Consider the following 27,914-nt stretch of genomic DNA (forward strand, 5'->3'; position numbering starts at 1 on the left):
TCTCAAAGTCTCCATTTCCTCAATAACAATAAGGAAATACCAGCAACTAGGTCATAATGTTGTTATGAGGATCGAATAGGATGCACATCATGTGTTGGCTGTTTCCCTGGGATCCAGTATGTACAGAAAAAATGTAACCATTATAAATCATTGATACTTGTGAAAGGAGGGAATATGCCAAGGAGAACTTAGAGAAAGGTAGAGGAGGAAGAATGAAAGAAAACATCATGTATTCTGTGAATAATTTAATTTCTTAATTCCTAATTAGTAATAAAAATTAAGAAAAGTTCCAATATAAGTGGCAAACTTTCAAATCAGAAAGCAGAAGCTCAAGGGCTGAAACTGAAAGCGGGAACAACAGCACTCACTACCTTTCAAGCTCACCTGAAAGAACTAGGCCTTGAAATGGATCACTCATTAACACTGGTTCTTTAAAAATAAAATGTCCCGTGACTTGTCGTTCAGGTCATGTCCGAGGCAAAGATAAAGTCCAGAACTCTGAAATGATGTAATTTCTGCGCCAGACTCACCTCGAATGCCCCCTTTGTATCGGTTTTTAATGGCAGCCAAGCTGATGGACTCCTCGCCCTCCTCCTCCTCATCGTATCGGTCAGGTTCCAGGTAGCTGGCACTTAGCCCCCGCTGGTGCTGTTTCTCTCTCATTCGGCGCTGCTGAGATTCCCTGCGTATGGAAGCCCTCAAACGTTCTTCTTCTTTCTGTAGAGAAAGGAATGAATTATTCAACTTAAGAAAAGATCTACTTTCATGCCCCCTTGAACCCACTTTTACTGTAGAGAGCATGTAATGCCCGGTCCCGGACAACACAACAGCGATCCCCTGGGTCCACTTTTACCTGTTACCACACACGCGAAGGTGAAAGGCAGAAAGGGTCCCTTACGCTACCCTGATCAGAACTGGCACAGGCATGTCCTCGGCACCTACACCATCCTCTGTGCTCCTCCTCAGAGCCCAGAGCGAAGCAGCTGGCCTCAAAAACCCCATCCATGCCCAGTGGATACCTGAACTGACTCCCTGGGGCAGCAGGGGCTGTTTCTGTTCACCCCTGAGCCAGACACCTGACCTGCCCAGCTTCCAACAAACTCCCATGGCTCTCAGAGCTTCTGGTCTCAGCCTCTCGACCCAGAGAGCTCCCCCAGCTCCTGATGACAACATAGGAAGGGTCCCAGAGGCAAAAGCTAGAGCCTTCATTTCCTTGCAGCTGCCTGCTGCCATTCTGCACCTTGATGTTCACACAGGATTTGGCGGGGGTAGGGGAGGGTAGTCAGGGAAATACAGGCATTTCTTTGAAGGTCGTCTTCATTTGATTGCTCTGTATTATCATATACAACTCCAATTCTGTTGCTAAAAATTCCACACAAAATATTGTTTCATTAAACAGCATGTGGCCATACTGAGGTTAGAGTAAAATCACTGATAGTCAGTGATACAGGGACTAAGAACAAACTAGCTGCCTCTTTGTCTGCATTTCCACGGAAGCTGGGGATGTGGAGGAGCACATGGGGGGACTCTCACAGTGGTCCAGAGGGCTCTTCCAGTAGTGCAGAGACTGGACTCTGCAGGTTCCTCCAGCTCCCCTGGCACACACAGAAAAGGTAAGGAGATGGAGCAAGAAGCCAGGCTCCAAAGCCAATGCCCCTGCACACCACCGGGTCAGGTACTACTATCAGCTCTGGTTTAGTTAACCTGCCTCCATGAGCAAAATATAGTATGCAGAAAAAAGCAGAGGTTCAGGGCCAGACCTTCAGCAGAGCCTGACAATGAGATTAGTAAAAAAGGCCCTCAGGCAACTGGACCGTCTCAGCCTCACCATGCCCTGATGCACTAAGGAATATAACCACATGGGGCAGGCTGGGCAACGGCCAAGATTGAGTGGGGATCGATGGAAAGGAGAAATGCGATGTGCAATCCAGCGCTGCACCAGAGGCCAATGGCCAATACAGGCACACACTCCATCATTTAAGTACAATGTCTCAGAATTAAATTTGTGCCTAATTGACAGTCGTATCAAATCTGAAAATCTACCTGGTAGAATGTTATAAATTGACCTTAAAAAGCCCACAACCTATTCTTACTCTTTGCCAGCTTTTGCTCTAGGTACTCTCTATGTCAAACTCCTGATGTAGTCTCTATTTTAGACACTGTCCAGCATTTCTACTGACTTTTGTCATGGATTCTAAACCAGACACAGATGATTTAATGATCTTTGAAATATGTGAAAGTTGTTCTTTCAATCACCAGTTTGTTGCTGAATGCTCAGGACCTGGTGGGAGAGAACCTGAGCCCTGTATCTGTCTGATGACCCTCAACAGGTCATCCATCGTTTGGCAAATGCTTAGGAAATGAATCCAGCTCCCTATTCCCCTTATCTGCAAGGGCTAGCAGGTGGGCCAATAAGAGATGACGAACAAACGTTTTGGGAACTGCTGTTCTTAATATACCAAAGAATCCCGGGATAGAGCTTAACAAACATACCTTAATCATTTCTGTGCGCTGGCATTCAGGATCACGACCAGCCATTGGTAAGATTCTAATCTTCTGTGTCTTAGAACATCTATCTGCAAGTGACAGAGTCATCTTTCTATGTGTGGCACTGTCTGTAGAGTGAGGTCTGCCAGGAAATAAACAAAAAATGTCTCACTATTTACCAAATACATTTGTGAGCTAGTCATATTCACATCATAAAAATGAGAGGCCAGTGATCATTTCCTATCCACTAGAAAAAATAGGCTGGGACATGCAACTGAATACATTAGGTGGGGGATTGTGAGCTTGCTTTATTCTATGGCTCACTGAGACATCCTTATCTCACGAATAAAGTGAAAAACAGAAGGCTGGAGTAAAAAAGGCTTGGATAGCATGATCATCATCTTCTAGAGCAATAAATGAACGGGCTCAAGCAGAATTAAATGAATTCTATGTGCCAGGCACTATGCTTTGTGTTTTACATGTTATTTGACTCAGCTATCACAACTACCCTATGAGATAATTATTACATTTTATAGATTAGGAAACTGAGGCAAAGAGAGGTTGAGAAAGTTGCAAAAGGTCACATGAGTAGAAACAGAATTCAAATACAGGTCTAGCTGATTCCAAAGCCTATACTTTGACCTTTGCAATTCTTAAAAAACTAAATCATCCCAACATTATTGTGTTCCCTCTAAAGATAAGCGTTACCCAAGGATGATGATCTGCTTAGAATCAAAAAAGAGAAACATGAACATAGTGTAGTACCTACACAGTCTAGAGAAGGGAAATGTACTTGCCAGGTGACCTGAGTATTCCAGTCTGCTCGGGGGACACATCCCTGCAGTGGTATTGGATACAGCACCCTAGGGCAATGACCCCTAGTCTTCACATCCACCAACTCACTGCCTTTCCTCTGACTGCATGCACAACCACCTCTAGTTATCAATTAGTCTCCCAGATCAATTTTACTAAAAAGAAAGGACACACTGACTAGCAGACACAAGTATTTTAGGATTCTTACAGTTATAATTAATAATCACTAGAATTAATAAATTGACATTCTGGTTTACATAATAGTTTCTTATAAGTCTGGTTAGTGTGATCTGGTTCCCCAAGAAACAGCAACTTTTAGTGTACTTGGCAAAATAGCCTTTGAACTTTCAGAAATGAGAACCAGATCTTGGTCCTTGGGAAATTATACTGTGGGGTTACATCAATAAGGGGTCAGGCATTATAGGAACATCTACGTTTTGCTGCTTTATCATAACAAATAGTACATTGATAAGAATAGTTACCTGAAGGTGAGTTTTGTTTTAAAGACGGCTTGTCCCTGTAGACCAGTACCTTGTCTTATAAAAAGATGATTGTGGTCACCCTGCAGCGGTGCTTTGTACACATCAAACACTTCATTGCCTAAATGCAAGGACATGCTGGAAACAAGAAACACTTCATATGTTACAGTCATAAAGCTTTTACTCTACCATTTTTTTTCATTAAAAAGTGGTTTAACTGCTGCTTTCTCTCTTGACATAGAATCCAGAAAGAAAGAAAACAATAAAGTCACAGAGAGAAAACTGACTGACTACATAGAAGTAACACATGCTGTTATGTTCCCAGGGAAAGACAATTTTTCTAAAATATCAACTTGTGAGCAGTGTGTAATGGGGGGAAAGGATATTCCTAACTTTTCCAATCTAATATGCTGTAGCCAAAGAAGATGATCACATTTTTGGCCTACTTTTAACATTTCCCACCAGTGTATATGACCTCCAACTACCTATTTGTTTCTTTCAGATTTTCTATGCAGTCTCAGGGATTAAAGTAATGGAAATTCTAGCCAGGCATGGTGGTGCATGCCTATAGTCCCAGCTACTTGGGAGGCTAAGATGGGATGATCATGTGAGCCTAGGAGTTTGAGGCTGCAGTGAGCTATGACCGCATCACTGTACCCCATCCTGGGTGACACAGCAAGACCCTATTTCTAAAAATAAAATAAAAGTTAAAAATAAAGCAATGGTTGGGAGGCTGAGGCAGGAGGATCGCTCAAGCCCAGGAGTTTGAGGTTGCTGTGAACTAGGCTGACACCACGGTACTCACTCTAGCCCAGGCAACAGAGTAAGACTCTGTCTCAAAAATAAATAAATAAATAAATAAATAAAATAAAGTAATGGAAATTCTTTAGTAAAAGGTAGCCCCAAATAAGGTCCTATTCCAAAACTTGACCCTTTGTAGCCCATTCTGGGCATTTCAATACTCTTCAGGCATTTTGTGCTCACCTTCCGTCTGACCACTTGACTATCCGAGCATTGCTTTCTTTAATTTCATTTCCTTCTTCATCCCGACGTATCCTCCATCGTATAGTATTTTCTACCTGTTTTAAGACACAAATTAGAAAATTATAATTTAACTGACTCTATGCTTGTTTTCTCCTCAGGAGACACACAATCATAGAATAAGCATACACAGGTAGTGACAGAAAACTAGACAGTACTGAAACCCTTTTAATCATCTAGAGATGCTGGATAATTTAAAACAGGAAAAAATACACTGAAGTGGATTTCTGAACTCCTAGATTCAGAAGCATAGAGAAAGCTTAGAGCCAGAGTATTTGGGCAGATGCTAAATCTGCAGCAGCACCAAGATGTGGTAAGACACAGTAATACCTACATGGGACAGGAGATAAAGCTGGAGAAGATATGAAGCAGCAATTTAGAATTGACACCCCTATGTAAATCGGGTTCTTTCACAGAACTAAAAACCCTATAAAAGTGGGACCAAAAAACCCCACTAACTGGCCCAGGGAGCTAGGGACGCTCCTTACATGTGAGTAAAGATAAAGAAGTGCCCTGTGAAAATTAAAACTCCATGTTTGAATAGGTTTAGAGCCTAACTTGATCTTACCTGCATGGCAGGGAAACACCAGGCAGATTTGGAAAATGAAAACCATTGTTATGAAAGTCAGTGGGACTTCCAGGAGAAAATGGCACACTAAATACATGCAGCTTATCACTGCTGCATCCTGGAAACCCAATAAAATGACAGTTAAGAATTTAAAAAGGACACATTCACAAGGATAAAAAGAATGAGAATGAAGCTGGTAACAAAGAGAAGCCAACATTTTGAAAGCTGAAAAGGCTAAGACCATACTTCCCTATGCCGATTCCCCCACCATCGGCCCTAACAACAGCTGTTCCCTCTCCCACTTAGATTTTCTGGATCTCCACTGTTAGCTGTGAATGTCTTTGCAACTGGGCCCTGATGGTTCTTTTCCAGTTCCTTCCCCTTCCTTATTTATTCCTTACTAAATAAACAACGATAAAGTCAGCTGATTGAATAATTCAATAATACTCATGAATTAAATATGATGTCATATCTGAGATTTGTTTCAAGATATTAATAGTCTGGGGAATATAGATGAAACAAGATTGTTCAACTTGACAACTGTTGAAGTGAGTCATGGGCGCACGGGAGTTCTTTACATTGTTTTTAATGTATTTGTGTATATTTGAAATTTTCCCTAAGAAGGAATTAAAACACCACAATCTGTCAATATGCCTGCCTTCCCTCTCATACAAAATAGGCTGGCCATATGTAAAGACACAAACTCATATAGGCCATTATTAACTGACAAGCCATTTTGAAACATGCTTTCTATTATACAAGGTGATTCAAATAATAATAATGCTACAATAGGACACGCTGCTAGGTCTTACCCTACTGGGATGAAGAACACAGTAAAGTATTTCTAAAGACAGAAGACCTCATAGGGGTACATAAGCTGTGTCTGGTTTCTTGTTAATTAAAGAATTAACTAGGCTGGGCTAGGTGGCTCACCCCTATAATCCTAGCACTCTGGGCAGCCAAGGCAGAAGGACTGCTTGAGCTTAAGAGTTCAAGACCAGCCTGAGCAAGAGTGAGACCCCATCTCTGTTAAAAATAGAAAAATTAGCTGCGCATAGTGGTGCACAGCTATAGTCCCAGCTACTTGGGAGGCTGAAAGAGGAAGATGGCTTGAGCCCAGGAATTTGAGGTTGCAGTGAGCTACAATGACTCCACTGCACTCTACCCAGGGCAACAGAGTGAGACTCTGTCTCAAAACAAACAAAAAAATTAACTATACCACCAACTGACTCTTTAAGACTGGTCAGCCTAGTCTTAAACATCACTCAATAAACGAAGGGTCCAGGGTTACTTTCTCTCACACACCAAGGCTTTAAAAGACAGCAGATGCCAGGCACAGTGGCTCACACCTCTAATCCCTGCTATTTGGGAGGCCAACGCAAGAAGATCGCTGGAGGCCAGGAGTTTAAGCAAGCCTGGGCAACACAGTGACACCCTATTTCTAAAAAGAAAATTAGCCAGGCATGGTGGTACATACCTGTAGTCCCAGCTCCTACAGAGACTCAGGCAAGATGATCACCTGTGCCCTGGAGATTGAGGCCGCAATGAGAGGTATAATTGCACCATGGCACTCTAGCCAGGGTAACAGAGTGAGACCCCTGTCTCAAATTCTAATACTATGTACAATATCCACTGGAAAATAAAGAATTTACGGGAAATCCTTTGGATTTAGGAATTTAAAATGCATAACTCCAGTTTTAGTATCATGGGTTTAACTACTTCTTGTTCTTGGTACAATTCAGCTCTAAAATATCTACTTAACCTACATCCTTTTTACTTAAAAGAAGTTCAGAGACCCTCCCTAGATAGAAATAACCAAACAACATAAGATATCAAAGAGCAGCACTAATGCGATTCTCTCCTAATAAAATTCTCTCCTAACAGGCAACAAGAGCAATTGAAAGAACACAAAGAGAGTCATATAATGAAGTGTTACATACTAGTATAATAATAAAGTCTACTTTTGTACATGATTTGTTTATCTACAGATTAAAAGGCCTAAAGAATTTCCTCTTCAGGAAATTGCTAAAAACTTACCCACAGTATATATGATAGTAGTTCTAAAGACCTAACCACAGTACTACCTATTCTGAAGGAAGTAGCTATCAATTTTTAAAATGCATTAGAAAAGTATAACAGTGAGAAAACTGACACCTTTATAGAGAAAAAGCTAATATTTTCCTCCTTAAAAATACTCTGAGGCCAGGCGCAATAGCTCGTGCCTATGATCCCAGCACTTAGGGAGGTCAAGGCAGGAGGATCACTCACTAGAGTCCAGGAGTTCAAGACCAGCCTGAGCAACACAGCAGGATCCCATCTCTACAAAAAATTTAAAAAATTGGCTGGGTGTGGTGGCATGTGCCTATAGTCCCAGCTACTTGGGAAGCTGAGGCAGGAGGTTTGCTTGAGCCCAGGAGTCTGAGGTTGCAGTGAGCTATGATCATGCCACTGCACTCTAACCTAAGCAACAGAGCAAGACCCTGTCTCTTGAAAAAAAAAAAAACAATTCTATAAAGGCAATATGTACAACTATGACATATCAACTAAAAAATACAAAAAAATTTTTTTTGATATTCTCAAGATGCAATTATTTGTTGATATAACAGGAAACAAAATATCATTTTCAAATGTACCTTCAATTTTAACCTGGTTCTACCTTCTTCATCCAGCATTTCCTCATCTTCAAATTCATCTTCATAATATTGAGGATCAAAAGGTCTATAAATTATTTTCAAAATAAACTATTAATCATATTTTATAAAGAATATTACTGCTATGTAATAATATCTTTATTAATACATAACACTGTATCAAAAAATCATAATATAATTTTTTAAATCCTAATGGTCAAATATCTTCATGCTTAACTTCAAGGAAGTATTCAAACTACTGTACCTCCTTAAAATTTGGCATTAATACATATTGCTTGACATAAAGTACAACCAAAGGTAAATATTCAAAATATTCTTTATTCTTGTTGTATAACTCTTCCAAAGAAGCTACATATGTTCTAGCTTTCCACATAATTTTGCTTCGGGAAAAAGAAATTTAAATTGCACAAGATCTTGAGTAAACTTAGTAAATAATACTCATCAAACTGTTTAATTGTCCAAAACCATTAGCTTTTCTATTAATAGATCAACAATGGCAGCTACAGTGGACATTTGCATTTCTCTAGCAAATTTCATTACTCTGAATTTCAGCTTTTTCAGGGCTGTACTAGTTAAAAAAATATCTTGAAGACCTGTGATGTCTGCTAATTCATAAGAAAGTACCAAACTACTAAAAGCAATCATAAGCATTACGTCTCCTTTATGCATACATACTTTGTCTATCTTGAGATGTGCCTAACTTTTTTAGAGATACATAACCCATTTTCCATTTTTGTGATTAGTCAACTCAATGTAAAGTAAGAAAAACATTAACATTCCATATATTTCTAATTCAACATCCAGAAAAAATTTTAATTGATTCCCTTACCTGGGCTCTACACTGAGAAAGTTGGGCAGTTTAACAAAATATAAATCGTTTCCTAAATCAGTGTTTACTTTGGGTATTTCCACTTCTATCCTGGTTTCAGGAATCGGCTCCTCCTCCTGCTGATCCTGAGGCAATCCATTTTCATCCTAGGAAAAGAATCAGAATTTTAGAGCTTGATGGGATCTTAGAAATGGCCTAGTTCAACCTTCACACTTTAATTATTCAGATGAGCAAGAAGAATATTTAGACATCCCTTCAGGACTAAAGCAGCCCTTAATCCCCATCCTAACCCACCCACCTTGCAAAAACTTCATGGGAAAGAAGAACAGTTTGGATTCATCAGAACAAGAAAATATCTCTTTTATGATAATTCTATCTTCCAAATATTCATCAACAGAAGTATGAAATTAATATTTCAATATGAAGTCAATCTGTTTTAGTAAATCACATAAGATTATCAATACAGCACATAATTCTTGGCATGAACAAGAAAAACACTTCAATGGTTCTCAAATCACAGGTCCTGCCAGTCTAGCCCTCTAAGGCATGGCATCAACTCATGTTGGGCAGTTATTTCTACTTCCCCTCATAACCAAGGGTTCCCTACATAACTAAGAAAGTCATCTGTTTATTGTATTTCCACATTACAATTCATTTATCGACTTCCTCTTCCTGGAGTAAAAGAGATCTTTCATCTCTGCAACACCTTACTTATTAGCCTTGAATAAGGGGCCCAGTTCACATTAGTAATTTTACTTACAACAGGCTGTCCTGGAGTAGGTGGTTTATCTTCTCCATCACTCCCTGAAGATATATCATCTGCACCTCCAAACAGATCCATGGTTCCACTATTATCTTCAATGCAGGAGGAAAAATGTGCAGTATTAGTATCTGTGACTAAGGTTCTTCAAAGCTGATCACTTTGACATATTCTCAGTGTTTCTGGACCAGCACCAGGACACCACGCAACTCTGAGCCTGGCTCTCAAAGACCTGACTAGAGTGTGTGTGGAACAGGAAGGGGCAGATCCAGTGACAGACAAAGCTGCACAGGAGGCACTTCTTTCGCCCTTCACTTTCTGTAACCTTGTTCTTCCACTTGCCTTTATTCCCCAGGGGCCAGATGTTTCCTACAGTCTACTCAAAGTTGGGGTTTATTCTCTACATAAGTCCCCCAAGTTTCAAAATTACGGATCCATGTCTACCCAGGCCCTATTCTCATAGGCAGAACATCACCTAGGTATAGGCAAAAACCAACAACAACAATCTAAATAAAACAATAAACCAAGGAGGGGTACTAAAGTGGGTAAACAGAAGATAGAAGGTTGGTCAGAAAGCAGACTGACAAAAATTGAGATTATAGAAGAGTTACAATTATTGGTAACAACATGGTCTAGCATAAAACTATGAGAGTGACTTACTGAGACAGGGTAGAGGACAAGATCACTGAAAAAGAAGAGGAGAGGAAGGCCAGGGTATTGAATACATCAATACAAGAAATATCTCTTTTGTGATAAACCTGTCTTCTAAATACTCATCCACAGAAGTGTGAAATTAATCAACACTTCAAAAAAGTTATTTTAACAATTAAAATCTATATGATCTTCATTCATCTATATGATAAAAATCACCAAAACTACAACCCTACCCACCCACACTCTCATGCACCTTCCTAATTTATTTTCTTCTTAGTTCTTATCACCATCTGATATATTATATATTTAATTTACTTATTGTGTTATTAGTCCCCCTATCCTATCAACACAATGTGAGTTCTACAAGGGAGGGGTTTTTATCTGTTTTGATCATTTCTACATTCCCAGTGCCCAGAATAGTACTAGTACACAGCAGATTCTCAATAAATATCTGTGAACAAATTGCAAAAATGATCATATCTTACCTAATTCTCATAACCCATAAGATCATTAGCATCATCTCCCATTTACAAATCCAAAAATTGAAGCTTAATAAGTAATTAATTTGACCAAAATCATATAGTTGGAAAGGGAAGATAGAAAGACTCTAACTTGGATCATCTAATTCCAAAGTCTGTGCACATAACTACCAGTTATAGATCTTTAAGTAAATCCCAGAGCATGCTGCTCTGTCCAGCTCTGTCTTTTTTCTCTAGTTGGCACTCTAAATGTTTGCTTTAGTTATGTTACTTATGATAATTTACATAAGCTATTTAACATTAATACCTAATTACCATTCAGCACAGTAACAGCTGTACATAATCAAAGTATCTTTCAAAATTATTAGCCGGGCACAGTGGCTCACACCTGTAGTCCTAGCTACTCAGGAGGCTGAGGTGGGAAGATCACTTGAGCCCCGGTACTGCTAGGCAACACAGCAAGACACCATCTCTAAAAAAGTTTTTTAAAAATTAGTCTGGTGCAATGATACGCACCTGTGGTCCTAGCTACTCAGGAGACCAAGGCAAGAGGATTGCTTGAGCCCAAGAGTTCAAGACCAGCCTAGGCAATATAGTGAGATCTCATCTCTTAGATAAATAATGTTTGCTGTAACTTACACTAACATCTTCATTGCACAGTGATTTGCTATTTGCAAACATAGTCACACAAAGAGGTGAATAGGTAGATCTCCTTTAATCCTTACAACAAATAAACACTGGGTTTTTTGTTTTTAGTTTAGTGTTTTTCTGGTTTTGTTTTTTGTTTTTGAGAGACAGTCTCGCTCTGTTACCCAGGCTAGAGTACAATGGTGTCATTATAGCTCACTGCAACCTCAATCTCCTGGGCTCAAGCAATCCTCCCGCCTGGGCCTCCCAAAGGGCTAGGATTACAGGCATGAGCCACCACATCTGGACACTGGGTTTTTAAACTCTTCATCTAACCCATAGCTCAAAGAATCTGTTTCTTCATCAGATATTAAACTGTGAAAAACTTAAAAATGAGGTGCTCTGGGACTGTCATGATTCAAACTGAAGAATGGACATAGTCACCTCCGTCCCAACCAGAAGTTCAGCCCCCTAACAATGGATTCACTCTAACCATAAACAAAGTGTTAGGTTCTTCTGCAACTGATTAAGCACGAGCCCCTAATATCTGTACAACTTCTCTGGGTACACTAAGTGTATTACACTATTTTCTGTTGGTCTTGCAATCTGGGTAAACACTCAGGGTTGGGAGTGCACTACAATTAAATACAGAAAGAGATACAGAAATACACACATACATAAAAAAAATAATAGGGGTACCTTTTGGCACCTCAGTGTCACTATCGGCTTCTGAATCAGATGCAATTGTGTTCTTGCGTTTCATTCGTAAAACTTCATCTTCACTATCACTGCCTCTTGCAGACTCTGTAAGAGTAGAATTAGAAGTTCTGCATAATCACAGTCGCATTATAACTTTGAATTTTATGTTTTAAAAGCAACATTGGAGATAAACTGTGGTATATCCATACAATGGAATACTACTCAACAATAAACATGAATTAACTACTGATGTAACAATTTGAATGAATCTAAAATGCATTATGCTAAGTGAAAGAAGCCAATCTGAAAAGGCTACATACTTACTGTATGACTTCATTTATACGACATTCTGGAAAGGATAAAAGTATAGTGACAGAAAAGACCAGTGGGTGCCAGGGGTTGGGGTGGAGGAAGGGTTAACTACAAAGGGGATAGCATAGGGGAGTTTTTTAGGATAACATAGCTGTTCTATATCCCTGTGGTCCCCGAACCCCCAGGCCGCAGCCCGGTACTGGTCCTTGGCCTATTGGGAACCAGACTGTGCATAACCATCCAAGCCCACCCTCCCAACCACTTGCCTCGTGCCCCGTGGAAAAATTGTCTTCCATAAAACTTAGAAATCAGGCTGTACAGGTGAGCGTGGGTGGGTGAGCGAGCAGCAAAGCTTCATCTGTTGTTTACAGCTGCTCTCCATTGCTCCCATCACCGCCTAAGCTCTGCCTCCCCCCACCCGACACCCTTCCGTGTCTTCCATGAAACCAGTCCCTGGTGCCAAAAAGGTTGGGGACCGTTGCTGTATCCTGACTGTGGTGGTCGTTACACAAATCTATACATACCCTACAACTAATACAGAGTTGTACACACAGGTAAAAAAAACCCTACTGTATGTTACCTTAAGAACAAAATTTTAAAAAGGAACACTGGTTTCTGAAAGCAGAAAAACTTTGTAGAAATGCGAAAAGTAGTACTGAAACTGAGAAAAGTAGTACTGATCAAATTTATATAAAACAAATTACAGAAGAAAAAAGGTAAAAATATTAGAAGAGACAAATGCATCACTATTTCTAGATGGTATAATTATTTACCTAAAAACTTGATGAAAATCAACCAAGCCACAGTACAAGTAAGAGTTAAGCAGGATGACCAGCTACAAGATTCCCTACTATGACTCTAATCTTTAGTTAATCTGCTGGTATTTAGGAGGTAGTACATGAGCCTTAAAGATTCTGATAATGATATAAACAACCCTACTCTGAACTAGTTATTGAATATTTACTACATTAATAGTCTACACAGACCTGTATACATATCTGGAAATATTCTGCCCTCTTCTCCCAGTAATGCCAAGATGTAGTTCTGAATGCTATCCTGTGAGGTATGTGTCACAGAGGAAAAGATTCCCCCACATTTAAGCTCTCTAAGAGGACAGGATCAAAATGTAATTAATATAACCAATCACCTACAGAAATGAAGCAATCCAGACAATACTTCAGGAAGACTTCAACCTAATTAAGGTGACTTTTATATAATACAAAGAAATGTGATCTCTAATTTTTTTTTACATTCTATAGGAAGGATATGTTAACTTGAGCAGAACGGTCTAACTGACAATTATATAAGGGGGATGCAGAAGCCCAAGTTTGGCTTTTATGTTTCCTATAGTCTTAGGGAATGAGTGCTTTGATCCAAGCTCATCTCTGTAGGGTGGGGACTCACACATCAAACTGGCATAGCTCATAACACTGTCCACTGAGATCATCCAGCCATGTTTACATTTTCTAGATGCTACAATCCCTAGGCAATCTCCTGATTATTATAATTTGGTATCCACTATAGATTTCCCCCAAGGAAAGAATGCAACGATAAGGAAGAAATAACTGGTCCTCTTGAAACAATTTTGCAATTCAATTTTTATACATTAGTTTTTTGTAAATTTGATTAGTTTGAGTAAACTCCTTAGAGCCCGACTACCTCTGGATGATCAAATTTTGGATTTTAAAAATCTGAGCTGGAACATCTCAGTGCCCACATCTCAGTACAGCTACCCTATGGGGACATTTCAATACTATCGTTTTTTTCCCCAGGCACATGAGGCACGCTCTTTACCCACCAAAATGGAACCACCTCATTGTCTAGCTTGTCTAGCACCATACACACCTCTCTAAAACTGTCCTATTTAAATTGTTTTTCCCATGATCTATCATCAAGGGATAGAAGGGAAACAGAGAGAAAGAATAAACGGATTAGAAAGATTTACAAGAAGCAAAACATATACAGTGGCTCACGCCTGTAATCCTAGCCCTCTGGGAGGCCGAGGCGGGTGGATCGCTCGAGGTCAGGAGTTCGAGACCAGCCTGAGCGAGACCCTGTCTCTACTAAAAATAGAAATAAAAATTGTCTGGACAACTAAAAATATATATAGAAAAAATTAGCTGGGCATGGTGGCACATGCCTGTAGTCCCAGCTACTCGGGAGGCTGAGGCAGTAGGATCACTTAAGCCCAGGAGTTTGAGGTTGCTGTGAGCTAGGCTGACGCCATGGCACTCACTCTAGCCCGGGCAACAAAGTGAGACTCTGTCTCAAAAAAAAAAAAAAAAAAAAAAATATATAGAGTTAGAAAAGGTTGAAATGGGGGACAGAAGAAAAAAACAAGGTAAGAAAGATGGGAATGAAAAAAGAACAAATGGGCCACTGCTGTGTCTGGATGCTTCTCCTAAACCATTTCGGTTCTTATAAATGTATTACCTGATTTATGGTCCTGTTCCTCTTCATCATCCGAATGCCTATGTTCTTCATCTGAGGCCTGTGGCCTTTCATCATCAGAATTTTGCATTTTCTCATCATCAGACAACTGGGGTCGTTCTTCATCGTCGGAATTCTGTTTCTCATCATCATTATCAGAAGCCACTGGCTGTTCATCATCAGAATTAGCCTTTTCCTCCTCAGACAGCTGTTGTCTGTCATCATCGGAAAGCTGAGGCCTCTCCTCATCATCTGTGTTCTGCATTTTCTCATCATCATCAGAATTCTGTAGCTTATCTTCATCAGATCCTTGTGCCCTCTCCTCATCATCAGAATTTTGTGTCTTTTCATCATCTGACTGGTCACTTTTATCTTCTCTGTCCCATTTTTCATCATCTGAATGTGCTTTTTCAGAGCCTTCTGCTTCTGAGTGGTGGCTCTCTCCATCTGATCTATGACCTTCATCTTCATCATCATTATGGGCATCCGATCCACTGTGCTGATCTACATCTGAGGGGTCATTGTCTTCATGGTCAGAATGCTCAGAAGCTTCTGATCTATTGTCTGATCTCTCAGAGTGATTATCACTGCCGCTATGATGAGAAGCTCCCTCATCCTCACTGTCATCTCCAAACAGTTCCTTATTGCTTGGTTGTCCTGAATCACCTCTTTCATCTTGATCGCTTTCACTTCCAGAGCCATTACTGCCAGAAGCAGCATTCTCTTGATCAGAATCTGAGTCAGACCCAGAATCAGAATCTATGGGATTATATAAACACAGGGTAACATCAGCAAAACAAGGCAGAGTAAAGTACTCCAAAAGTCCTTCCCAACATAAAAGCAATGAAGAAACTGGCAAAAACTGTTAGAATCCACTTCTCAGTACTCCGGAGACTAATCAAAAGTTGGAGCAACCAGGAGAATGCTTACTCAAGAAAAAAGAGCTGAATCTCAGTAAACAACCAGAACTTTGTGGTACATTAACTTACCCTGGTCCCATCCCCAGCTCCCTAGCTTGATGGTGCCTTGAAGGTAACAGCCTGCATTTCTGGTACAGGTACCACCACTGGAGGGAGCAGAATGGACCTTATTTATGAAGAATTGTGATTGTTAGTTTTGACCTGTCTGGTGGCTCCCTAAAGGACTAGCTCAAAGGGCCTGCCTTCATCTCACCTATCTTGGAACTCCCAGTGCCAAGGCAGCTACATGCTACATGGAGAAGAGGGGGTTGTCAAAAACATTAACAGGCAAACATACTAGTCACTTCTGCCAGGAACAATGGATAGTAACAGTTAGGGGAAACAAGAGAGTCACCAAAAACCTTGGGAGGAAAGACTGGGGAATTCAATGATAGGGGGAGTAAGGAATTTTAAAAAGCTCCTGCATATTCTTGGAGATCTATTACAGAATGTCACACCATGCCGAGGACCATGCACATGCTCAGGAAAGAACTGAGAAGGCCTTAAGCTCTCACTTCTGGCTGAATTTCAGGCTCTGTGCAAGAAGGAAATGAAGGCAAAGGCAGGGTTGCACACTGCCTGGCTGAGTGTTGAAAGCACACCCCAACACACACAGAGAGCCAACCTGGAAAGACTGGGAGATTCTGGGGGTTCTAAGCATTTAAGGAAAGCCCTGTCCAACCACTAGCTGACCACTAAGTTAACAGAACAGAGACCTCAATGGCCACACACAACAAAGATTACAGACTTTACAAAAGTAGTTCAAAAGAGTCACTAAACAAACAACTACTGCTACAACAAACAGCAATGAAAAATCCTACGGAGGAGACAGAATGTATTATAGATTTCCTAAGTTGCCACATTATATTTAAAATACCCAGTAATTAATAAAAAATTATAAGACATGCAAAGAAACAAGAAAGTATGGTCCATAGACAGGAAAAAGGTTAGAAACTGTCCCTGAAGAAGACCAAGCACGAAAATGGTGTATTACCAAATCTGGAATTGTAAAGTACGATAACGGAAATAAAATATTAACTAGAGAGACTCAACAGATGTGAGCAGGAAGAAGAATCAGCAAACCTGAAGACAGGTCAATTCAGATTATCCAGTCTGAAGAACAGAAAGAGAAATGAAAGAAGAAAAATGAACAGAGCCTAAAAGACTTGTGGGACACCATCAAGTATCCTAACATATACATAATGACGCCTCCTCTCCCAGAGGAGAAAAGAGAGAGAAAAACAGAAGGAATATTTTTCAAAATAATGGCTGAAAACATCCAAGAAGTTCAATGAATGCCAAATAGGACAAGCTTAAAGAGGCACATCACTACCAAATTGCCAAAGACAAACAAGGAATCCCAAAAGCCACTAAAGAGGAGCAATTCATCCCATACAAGGGATCCTCAATAAGGATAATAGCTGATTTCTTATTAGAAACTATGAAAGCCAAAAGGTTTCCATAAGGTGACATATTCAAAGTGCTGAAAGAAAAGGACTGTCAACCAAGAAAGTCAGCAATACTATGCTTCAAAAACTGAGATATAAGAAACAAAAGAAAAAATAGATAAATTAGACTTCTTCAAAATGAAAAACTTGTGCAACAAAAAACATTAAGAAAGTGAAAAAAAACACATGGATGTAGAGAGTGGAATGATAAGACAATGGAGACTCAGAAGGGTGAGGAGGTGGAGGAAATTACTTAATGGGTACAATGTACATTATTCAGGTGACAGATACCCTAAAAGTCCTGATTTGACCACTATGCAATCTAGGTAACAAAATTACACTTATACCCCATAAGTTTATAAAAATTTTTAAAAAGTGAATAAACAACCTACAGAATAGAGAAAAATATTTCCAAATCATACATCTGATAAGTATCTAGTATCTGGAATATACAAACAACATTTACAAAAATAAGATAACTCAATTTAAAAAATGGACAAAGGGCTAGGCACAGTGGTACATGTCTGTAATCCCAGCTACTCAGGAGGCTGAGGCAGAAGGATTGCTTAAGCCCAGGACTTTAAGACCAACCTAGGCAACATAGCAAGACCCCATCTCCATCAAGCAATCAATCAAGGACAAAGCATTTGAACAGACATTTCTTCAAACACTTTCACAATGGCCAAAAAGTACATGAAAAGATGTTCAACTTCATTAGCCTTTAGGGAAATGCAAATAGAAACCATCACGAGATAGCATGACATACCACTTGACGCCATCAAGGATGGCTATATTTAAAAAATAAAAATAAAAACATAAAATAAGCATTGGCAAGGATGTGGAGAAATGGAACCCTTGTACATTGCTGGTGGTAAGGTAAAATGGTTCAGCCACTGTGGAAAATAGTTTGGCCATCTCTCAAAAAGTTAAAGAATTAAAAAAGGATTCTACAATTCCACTCCTACATATATACTCCCAAAAATTGAAAACAGGCACCCAAATACTTGTACATAAATGTTCATAGCAGCACTATTCAAATACCCAAAAGGTGGAAACAATCTAATGTCCATCAAGATGAGTGGACTAACAAATTTGGGATATATACATACCATGGAATATTAAGTCATTAAAAATGAATGAAGTACTAATGCATGCTACAATGACTTGAAGACATTATTCTAAGTGAAAGAAGCCAGACACAAAAGGCCACATTGCATAATTCCATTTATATGAAATTCCCAGAATAAGTAAATCCAGACACAGAAAGCAGATTGGTGGTTGACAAGTGTTGGGAGAAGGAACACATATGGAATAAGTGAGTAAGGCATTCAGGGTTTTACTTTAGTGGGATGAAAATACTTTGTGACGAGATAGAGGTAATGGTTGTACAATGCTGTAATTGTACTAAGTATCACTGAATTGTTCACTTTAAATAGTTAGTTTTACGTTATGTAAATTGCTCAATGAAAACAAAAATGTCAAAATTAAGACATTCCCAGATAAACAAAAACTGAGAGTTTGCTACTAGTAGACCTTCCCTACAAGATATGCTACAGGGAGTCCTTCAGGCTGAAATGAAAGAACAATAAACAATAACTTGAATCCACATGAAGAAATAGCATCAGTAAAGATAACTAAATACATAACTATAAAAGCCAATATTAATGTATTTCTAGTTTGTAGCTCCTTTTCTCTTTTCAACTAGATTTAAAAGATTACTACATAAAACAATATTATCAATCTATGTCATTGAGCAGACAATGTATAAAGATGTAATTTGTGACAATAACAACATAAAGGCAAGAGAGAATGGAACTATATAGGAACAAAGTCTTTGTATACTATGTAAATTAAGGTGCTATTGCCCAGGCACTGTGGCTCACACCTACAATCCTAGCACTTTCAGAGGCCAAGACACAAGGATCACTTGAGCCCAGGGGTTCAAGACCAGGCTGGGTAATAGTGAGACCTCATCTCTACAAAAAATAAAAAAGTTAGCCAGGCATGGAGGCACACGCCTGTAGCACAGCTACTCAGGAGGCTAAGGCAGGAAGATTGCCTAATCCCTGGAGTTTGAGGTTGCAGTGACCTACAATGACACTACTGCACTCTAGCCCGGGCAACAGAGCTAGACCCTGTCTCAAAAGTAAACAAACAAATAAATAATAAACAAATTAAGGTGTTATTAATCCAAACTAGATTGTTAAATTAAGATGTTAATTATAATCTCTAGGGTAACCATAAAGAAATAAAACTAAAAAATACACAGGAAAAGACTCAAGAAAGGAATCAAAACAGTTATACTAGAAAAAGGAGGAATTGAGGGGAAAAGAAGGGTTGACAATAGAAAACAAGAAGCAAAGTGGCAGAAGTCCTTTCTTAACAGTATTACTTTAGATGTAAATGGATTAAACTCTCCAATTAAAGGCTGAAATTGGCAGAATGGATTAAAAAGATGACCCAAATGGATATACACTGTTTACAAAAGACTCACTTTAGGACCAAATATATACACAAATGGGTTGAAAGAGAAAGCATAGAAAGATATTCCATGTAAATAATAACCAAAAGAGTGCTATAGTGGGTACACTAATATCAGACAAAATAGATTTTAAAACAAAAATTGTTACAAGAGACAAAGAAGGACATTATAAAATGATAAAAGAGTCAATCCATCATGAAGATATAACAATTATAAACCTATATGCACCTAAAAACAAAACCGACAGAATTGAGGGGAGAAACAGATAGTACAACGTAATAGCTAGAGACTTCAATAATGGCTAGAACTAGATAAAATATTAATAAAGAAACAGAGGACTTGAACGTCACTACTTGAACACTATAAACCAGCTAGATATAATAGGCATCAATAACACGCTCCATCCAACAAGAGGAGAATATGCATTTTTCCCAAGTGCACATGGAACATTCTACAGGATAGACCATGTTAGGAAACAAAACAAGTCACAATAAGTTTTAAAACACTGAAATCATATAAAGTATGTTCTCTGACCACAATGGAATAAAATTAGAAATCAATAACAGAAGGAAATCAGAAAAATTAACATATATGGGGGAACTAACACACTTTTAAACAACCAAGGACTCAAATCACAAGGGAAATTAGAAAATATTTTAAGACGAATAAAAATAAAAACAAAACATACCAATACTTACAGTGAAAGCAGTGCTTAAAGGGAAATTTATAACTGTAAACACATACATTAAAAAAGAGAAATCTCAAATCAATAACCTAACCTTTCACCTTAAGAAATCAGAAAAAGAAAACTAAGCCCAAAACAAGCAGAGGAAAGGAAATAATAAAGATCAGAGCAGAGATAAATGAAATAGAGAATGGAAAAGCAATGGAGAGAACCAATGAAACCAAAAGTTTGTTCTTTGAAAATGTAAATGAAATTGATAAACCTCTAGCTAGACTGACCAAGAAAAAAAGAGAAGATTCAAATTACTAAAAGCAAGAATGGAAGTGAAGACATTACTACCAACCTTACAAAAATAATAAGAATTATAAGAGAATATTATAAACAACTGTATGCCAACAAATTAGATAACTTAGATGAAATGGATTAATTCCTAGAAACACAAACTATAAAAACTGACTGAAAATAAAACAGAAAATCTGACTACACCTAGAAACCAAGAGTTTGATTCAGTAATGAGAAATCTTCCAACAAAGTAAAGCCCAGTACAAGATGGCTTCCCTGGTAAATCCTATCAAATGTTTAAAAAAGAATTAACACCTATCCTTCTCAAACTCGGCCAAAAAACTGCAGCAAGAGAACACTTCCTAACTCATTCTATGAAGCCACCATTACCCTGATACCAAAGCCAGACCAAGACATCATAAGAAAACTACAGACCAATATCCCTCATGAATATAGATGCAAAAATCATTTTTAAAAACACTAGCAAACCAAACCTAACAGCATATTAAAAGAACATACAAGGCTGGGCATGGTGGCTCATACCTGTAATCCTAGCACTTTGGGAGGCTGAGGCAGGAAGATTGCTTGAGGCCAAGAGTCAGAAACCAGCCTGAGCAAGAGCAAGACCCCATCTCCACAAAAAAACTAGAAAAATTAACTGGGCATATAGTCCCAGCTACTCGGGAGGCTGAGTGAGGCAGGAAGATTGCTTGGGCCCAGGAGTTCAAGGATGCAGTGAGCTATGACTGCACCACTGTACTCTAGCCTGGGCAACAAAGTGAGACCCTGTCTCAAAAGACAGAAAGACAGAAAGACAGTTAAGATAGGCTAGTGGTAAAAAAAAGAAAGAAAAGAAAAGAAAGGAAAGAAAGGAAAGAAAGAAAGAAAGAAAGAAAGAAAATCATGTGATCATCTTAATGCAGAAAAACCCTTTGACAAAATCTAATACCCTCTCATGAAAAAGCCACTCGATATATCAGGAATAGAACTTCCTCAACCTGATAAAGGATAGCTACAAAAAATTCACAAAAACCTACAGCTAACATATGTTATGGTGAAAGCTAGCTGCTTTCTTCCTAAGATCAAAAACAAGACAATGACGTCTACTCTCACCACTCCTGTTCAACACTGTACAGAAAGTTTTAGCCAGGGCAATTAGGCAAGAAATAAAATAAAATAAATAGCATACAAATTGGAAAGGAAGAAGTACAACTATCTCTATTCAGATGAAATGATCTTTTCTGTAAAAAAATCTTAAAGAATCCACAAAAAACTATTACAGCTAATACATTCAGCAAGGTTGCTGGGTACAATAGCAACATAAAAAAATCAGTTTTATTTCTATACACTAGCAATGAACAATCCCAAATGAAATTAAGAAAAGAAAGCCAGGAGCAGTGGCTCACACCTGTAATCCTAAAACTTTGAGGGGCCAAGATGGGAGGATCGCCTTTGAGGTCATGAGTTAGAGACCAGCCTTAGCAATAGTGACACCCTGTCTCTACAAAAAAATAAAACATTAGCCAGGTGTGGTGGTGTGTGCCTGTAATCCCAGCTACTAGGAAGGCTGAGGCAGGAGCATAGCTTGAGCCCAGGAGATTGAGGTTACAGTGAGCTATGATAATGCCGTTGCACTCCAGCCCCTGCTAACGAGTGAGACTCTGTCTCAAAAAAAAAAAAAAAGAAAAGAAATTAAGAAAACAATTCCACTTGCAATAGTATTAAAAAGAATAAAATACTTAGGAATAAATTTAACTCAGGAAGAGCAAGACTTACACAATGAAAACTACAAAACATTGCTGAAAGAAATTTAAAAAGAACTGTCATTTTTACATGAAAGACACACACTGGGCATATGTTGAGGTTCTACACATTGTTATGATAAGAAACTTGGCAAATGGAGTTATTTTTCACAACTTTTGCAGACTAGGGAAATAATGAAATATGCTAAGCATACATAATAAATTACCCTGTCACATCCACACTACCTCCAGGACCAACAACAACCTTCAAGGATAGCATATCAGAATTGGAAGTAAATCATAGAGAGTACTTTTATCTAACGATAAGATGGAAGAGAGCTGCTATGGACTTATAAGAAAGTAAACATGAAGCCCAGAGAAGCAACCATCTCCATACATCACTTCGCCACACAATGAATGTGCAATGGGAAGCCACTGCAGGGTACATCTTGCAAAAGAAACTATTGCTTCTACTCATCCAATTATTTAACAAATATGCATTAAGCATGGATGTGAGCTGTGGGGGCGCGGTGACTATTTTTTCATCATTATATCCCCAATACCTAGCAAGGTAACTAGAACATGATAGGGGATCAATAAACACTTACAGAATGAATGAACAACTTCAGGGAAATGAGTCATGGGAGAGTTCACATAGAACTGTGTCTTAAAGGGTGAATGGGATATAGACAAGTAAAAACGAGGGGAAAATGAAAACATTAGCAAAGGTAGTAGAACAAGAGTTAGTATACAGGGCTCTTTACCTCCACACTTATCCTAATTAGAACAGCCTCCCAGATACCCATCCCAGCAGAGCCCTCACATCAGAATTTAGTTCTCTGTACCTCCACCTAGTGCTCCCTTCACTATACTCTATAAATTATGAATAAACTGGAGTTGGAGAAAATGCAGGGGGAAAAAAAAGAACCACAACAATGCACTTTGCCAAGGAAAATACAGATAGATAGATAAATAGATAGATACACACACTACTTGGTTGCAAGAATTTTGCATAAAGAAGTGTTGCAAGAATTTTGAACTTGGTTTTGGGTCCCTTCTCACTTCAAATAACTCCTATTCACATTTCAAGCACCTGTAGTCCCAGCCACTCTGGAAGCTGAGGCAGGAAGATCGCCTTCATCAACAAATCCTTCATCCTTCCTCTACAAACACAGACGGCATACGCTCCCTAATCTAACATCGCAGACTCAAGAAATTCTGGAGTTTCTGCACAAGCTCTCAGAGGACACATTCTCTCCAGTGCGTAACGCCTATGTGTAGCCCCATCCCAGTATCCGTCCCAGACTCCTCTTTCAGACATCTCAAGCTCCCCATCACGCCATGCTCTGGTTTCATTCAAGTGGGCATTCTGAGACCCTCTGTAAATTCGTCCACCCCATCCCCATATTCCTGAACACCTCATTTCCATTCATTCACAAACAGCCCTTACTCTGCGCTGTCCAGTGCAAGGTAGAGCAGAGCAAGACCCCAGGGTTCCTGCCCGGACTGCGCAGGCTCGCTCGCATCTCCACCCCTGCCCCGCGCCCCCTCCGCTCCCAGGAACCTCATGCTCCACCGACACCCAGAACCTCGAGGCACCGTCTCTGTGTTGGTCTCACCGTCCCCGCCCGCCGGGGGAGAGTGCCACCGCCGGGAGTGCAGGGGGCGCTCAGGCAGGAAGGGAGGAAACACCATCCCTTGCCCGCGGCGCCGGAACCTCCACAGCTGTCCGGCTTCCAAAGCTGAAGCCTCGACATCCATCACTCCTCCGATGCCCAACTAATCCCACCTTTCCGCTCAGCATCGCTGTCAGCGTAGCTCCCGAAGAGATCCTCCATATCCGCCATTGCCGCTCACGTCCGCTGCAGAGAGTAGCTCCGAGCCTGCTTTTACGGCACGAAACCAACGAGACGCGACAGTGTCGCAAAGACTCGCTTAAGAGACTCCTTTCCTTCTGTGACCTAGTTTTTGCTTGCCGGATGAACCCATACTCTGCTACTTCCTCTGGGCGGACAGGACCCGCCCTTCGTCAATGTCTGTTCCTACACGCCAGACTTCTCACCCGGGGCGGAGCTTCCCGCCTTTTGAGTGCAGGGTGAGTGGGCGGGGCTTGGTGATCTCCGGTGAGGGCCCCCAGGCTGAATTGAACCTATCACGAGTCAGGCCTGGAGCTCTTTGTTTCATGCTGAGCAGCTGGTCTCTAATTGTTTGATCTCAGAAACCCTTGACCCTCTTTAAAAAATTGTTGAAGGCTCCAAAAACCTTTTATTTATGTGGGTTACAGCTATTGATAGTCACCATTTAAAGCAGAAATTTTAAAAATACTAATTCATTTTATAATAAACATGTTAACATAAATTGCTCTTTTTAATCTTTAAATGACTATTGTTTCTTAAAAAATAATTAGAAGAGTGGAATTGTTTTGCAGGATTGAAAATATCTTTAATATCTGGCTTAAAGGAAGACAGCTAAATTCTCAAAGCTGCTTCTACCGTTCAGTCTGTTGAGAAATGTGGTTGAAGCACAGAAGAAAATCTCATTTCACATAGACATACTTGTAACTGGAAGAGGTCGGCTCTCTTAGATCCCCTGAAAGGTCTTCATCCAGCTACTTGTTGACAACCACAGCTTTAGAGCAGGGTTTCTCAAACATCATAGATTTTCAGTCCTGCTGTGGTTTGAATGTCCCCTCCAAAACTCCTGAAATTTAATTGCTATTGTGACAGTATTAAGAGGTGACATGGGCTTTGCCCTTAATGAATTCATGCTGTTATCATGGTAATGGGTTATTGCTGGAGTGGTCTCCTCGATGAGTTCAGGCCCCATTTTCTCTCTCTCATGCTCACTTCTGCCTTCGGCCATGGGGTGACCCTCACCAGATGCGAGTGCCATGGTCTTGGACTTTCCAGCCTCCAAAACCGTGAGCCAAATAAACTTATCTGGTTAATTACCCAGTCTGCAGTGTTCTGTAATAGGTGTAGAAAATGGAATAAGACACATCCTACCCGACTTTATGTACATTTTATGTTTACGTACTTTATGTATAAAATTGAAACAAATATTTCAAAAACATTATTTCCCTTACTACTAAGATGCATTCTGAGATGCTCTGTTCTCTTCTGTTTTATTCTATTTCAGTTTTGGTTTTTAAAAATGCCAGCAGGCAATGCAATCCACTAAACTGATTTCATGATTTACTAATGGATTGCAACCTGCAGCTAGAAAAACACTATTCAGAGGACTCCACTGGCTTTTTTGTTTTGCAAGAAAAGTTTGATTTTGCTGGGAAATATTGCTACAGTTGAACATTATAAAGTCAGACAGTAAAAGAATTTTCGTAAATGGCACTGCTAGGTAAACCCCCTTACTTTACAGGGGATCAAAGAAATGAAGTGATTTGCATAAGTTACAGTCAGGTCTCATTAGGGAAACTTAGTTAAATTTTAGTTTTTAAAAATATAAATCCTGTATTAAATTATTACCTAATTAGGCCATTATGAGAGTTTTGGTCTTAGACAAGCAGCAATGAATTTTTAGCATGGAGATTATGAGATATATTTTTGTTGCAAATAAGAGTGCTTGATAGGGTTCAAATAGGCAAGTATTAAGAGGTGCAGGCTGGGTGCAGTGGCTGACGCCTTTAATCCCAGCACTTTGGGAGACCAAGGCAGAAAGATGCTTGAGCCCAGGAGTTTGAGGTTGCCATAGGCTACGATCCTGTCACAGCACTCTAGCGGGGGCAAGAGAACAAGACGTCGTCTCTTAAAAAAAACAAAAGGAGGTGGACTGGGAACGGTAATCATCAGTCCTAGAGCTGTAGAGTATAAAATGGATGATGTAAGAGTAGTGCATAGATCATCTTAAAACTATCTGGAATACTGGAAAAACAAGTACTCTATTTGATGGTGATTCAGTTTCATTTTCATGTAGAGTACTATCCTTTAAAAGTACATTGATTAAATCTTAACAAATTGAATTACAACATGGCCTGCTGAATCACCATGCCAATATCCCTGATTAGCAAAATGAATGTGTTTTTCCCATATAAATAGTGTAAAACAAATAACTTCTGGCTCTCTGATAGGTTTTTTGTTTTCATTTTTGCTATACTTTATGCTGACCATTGCTTTTCTACTCATTGTCTTTTTTTTATTTTTCTTTTAATTATTTATTTATTTTTACCTACTTTTTGTCTCAGGACCTACTCATTGTCTTTCTTCGTATAGAATATAATACATGAGATTGGACTTCAGCTGAATCAATCACAACCATTTTCCAGTAACCTCTCAACTGAGGTTATCACCTGGATTGAAGTTTGGAATGCTAATACAACTTCATTTACTCCCAGATGTGAAGAATTACATCCTATTTGGTTTGTATTTGACTAATTCAACTTTGTTTTTTGTTTTTAATTATTATCCAAATAACTAAAGTTGAAATCAGCTTTGGATGTAAAGATAATCTCTTCATTTGTTCCCAGGAATGGAGAATTTTATCTATTAAGTGTGTGATTAAATAAAACAACTCCAGGCCAGGCCCAATGGCTTACACCTGTAATCCTAGCACTTTGAGAGGCCAAGGCAGAAGGATCACTTGAGCCCAGGAGTTTGAGGTTGCAGAGAGCTATGATCAATCACACCATTGTACTCTAACCCAGGCAACAGAGTAAGACCTTGTCTCAAAAAAAGTAAAAAAATAAATAAAAATAAAACAACTCCAGGGTAGCTTTACTTTTTTTGTTTCCTGGTTGTCTCTTGTCCCACGTTCTGCCTTCTTAAGGTGAAGATAGATCCTCGACACTACAATATACACGGTCAAAGAACAAAGACTCAAGTAGATTGATTACATAACACAACACAACTAATATATCATTATAAACATTTTTACAAAGTAACAAAAAAACCTTAAAAATTTATAAACTACACACTTACACCAAATCACAAAACAGGAATAGGTTTGCATAACATCTTAAAGACTTAGAGGAAAAACAACAGCTTGATTAAATAGAATATATTAACTGAAAATCCACTCCATTTATAGTAAACTGCCACTCCACAGGAGGATCATGTGGCTTTTCTGGGTATTTTGTGGAAGGAGTTGGCCTTTAGGATGAACCAGGAAACTGGTTCATCTGACCTAAAGAGAGGAAGAGAGCAACCCTGCAGTTTCTCTCTATAGCATTAAGTAAACAATCAGACTCCTCATTTCTTGGAAGGCACAGAGTATTCACTCACAGTCTGCCTTTCTTAGATTCCTTACTGAAGTAGGTTCCTGCAGTGGTGCTATAGGGATATAAAAAGAGTAGCAAACATGATTTCTTCATATAGAAGAGTTCAGGGGAAATGAAGCAAATATTCTAAAACATCTGAAGAATTTCAGTTTTAGAAGTTAATTATAAACTATGTACAGGTGCTAAAGAATTGAAAGCCAGAAAATGACCAATATGGGCAGGGGTTAGTCAGGAAAAGTTTCTTAGGATGATTCAAG

The 27,914-nt window shown here is 39.2% G+C and overlaps 1 protein-coding gene and 1 long non-coding RNA gene across 2 annotated transcripts in view; one reads left to right on the forward strand and one right to left on the reverse strand.

Annotated features, from left to right (window-relative positions):
- LOC123622762 (RNA polymerase-associated protein LEO1) overlaps positions 1-24,337 on the reverse strand; it is a 33,142-nt gene extending 8,805 nt beyond the window's left edge. Inside the window, exons 1-10 of the mRNA XM_045529342.1 lie at positions 24,217-24,337; positions 14,833-15,588; positions 12,088-12,192; positions 9,629-9,723; positions 8,869-9,014; positions 8,022-8,106; positions 4,764-4,858; positions 3,783-3,917; positions 2,494-2,629; positions 531-717 (exon numbers count right to left, since the gene is read on the reverse strand). Coding sequence (XP_045385298.1) covers positions 531-717; positions 2,494-2,629; positions 3,783-3,917; positions 4,764-4,858; positions 8,022-8,106; positions 8,869-9,014; positions 9,629-9,723; positions 12,088-12,192; positions 14,833-15,588; positions 24,217-24,274 — 1,798 coding nt within the window. The 5' untranslated portion in view covers positions 24,275-24,337. The remainder of the gene's footprint in view (positions 1-530; positions 718-2,493; positions 2,630-3,782; positions 3,918-4,763; positions 4,859-8,021; positions 8,107-8,868; positions 9,015-9,628; positions 9,724-12,087; positions 12,193-14,832; positions 15,589-24,216) is intronic.
- A 160-nt stretch (positions 24,338-24,497) lies between these two features.
- LOC123622769 lies at positions 24,498-27,040 on the forward strand. Its single transcript, XR_006729629.1, has 3 exons — positions 24,498-24,522; positions 26,654-26,799; positions 26,908-27,040. It is a non-coding gene; the product is annotated as an uncharacterized LOC123622769 (long non-coding RNA).
- The last annotated feature ends 874 nt before the right edge of the window (positions 27,041-27,914 follow it).

The sequence above is a fragment of the Lemur catta genome, chromosome 1 (genome assembly GCF_020740605.2).
Source record: "Lemur catta isolate mLemCat1 chromosome 1, mLemCat1.pri, whole genome shotgun sequence".
In the NCBI taxonomy this organism is placed as follows: domain Eukaryota; kingdom Metazoa; phylum Chordata; class Mammalia; order Primates; family Lemuridae; genus Lemur; species Lemur catta.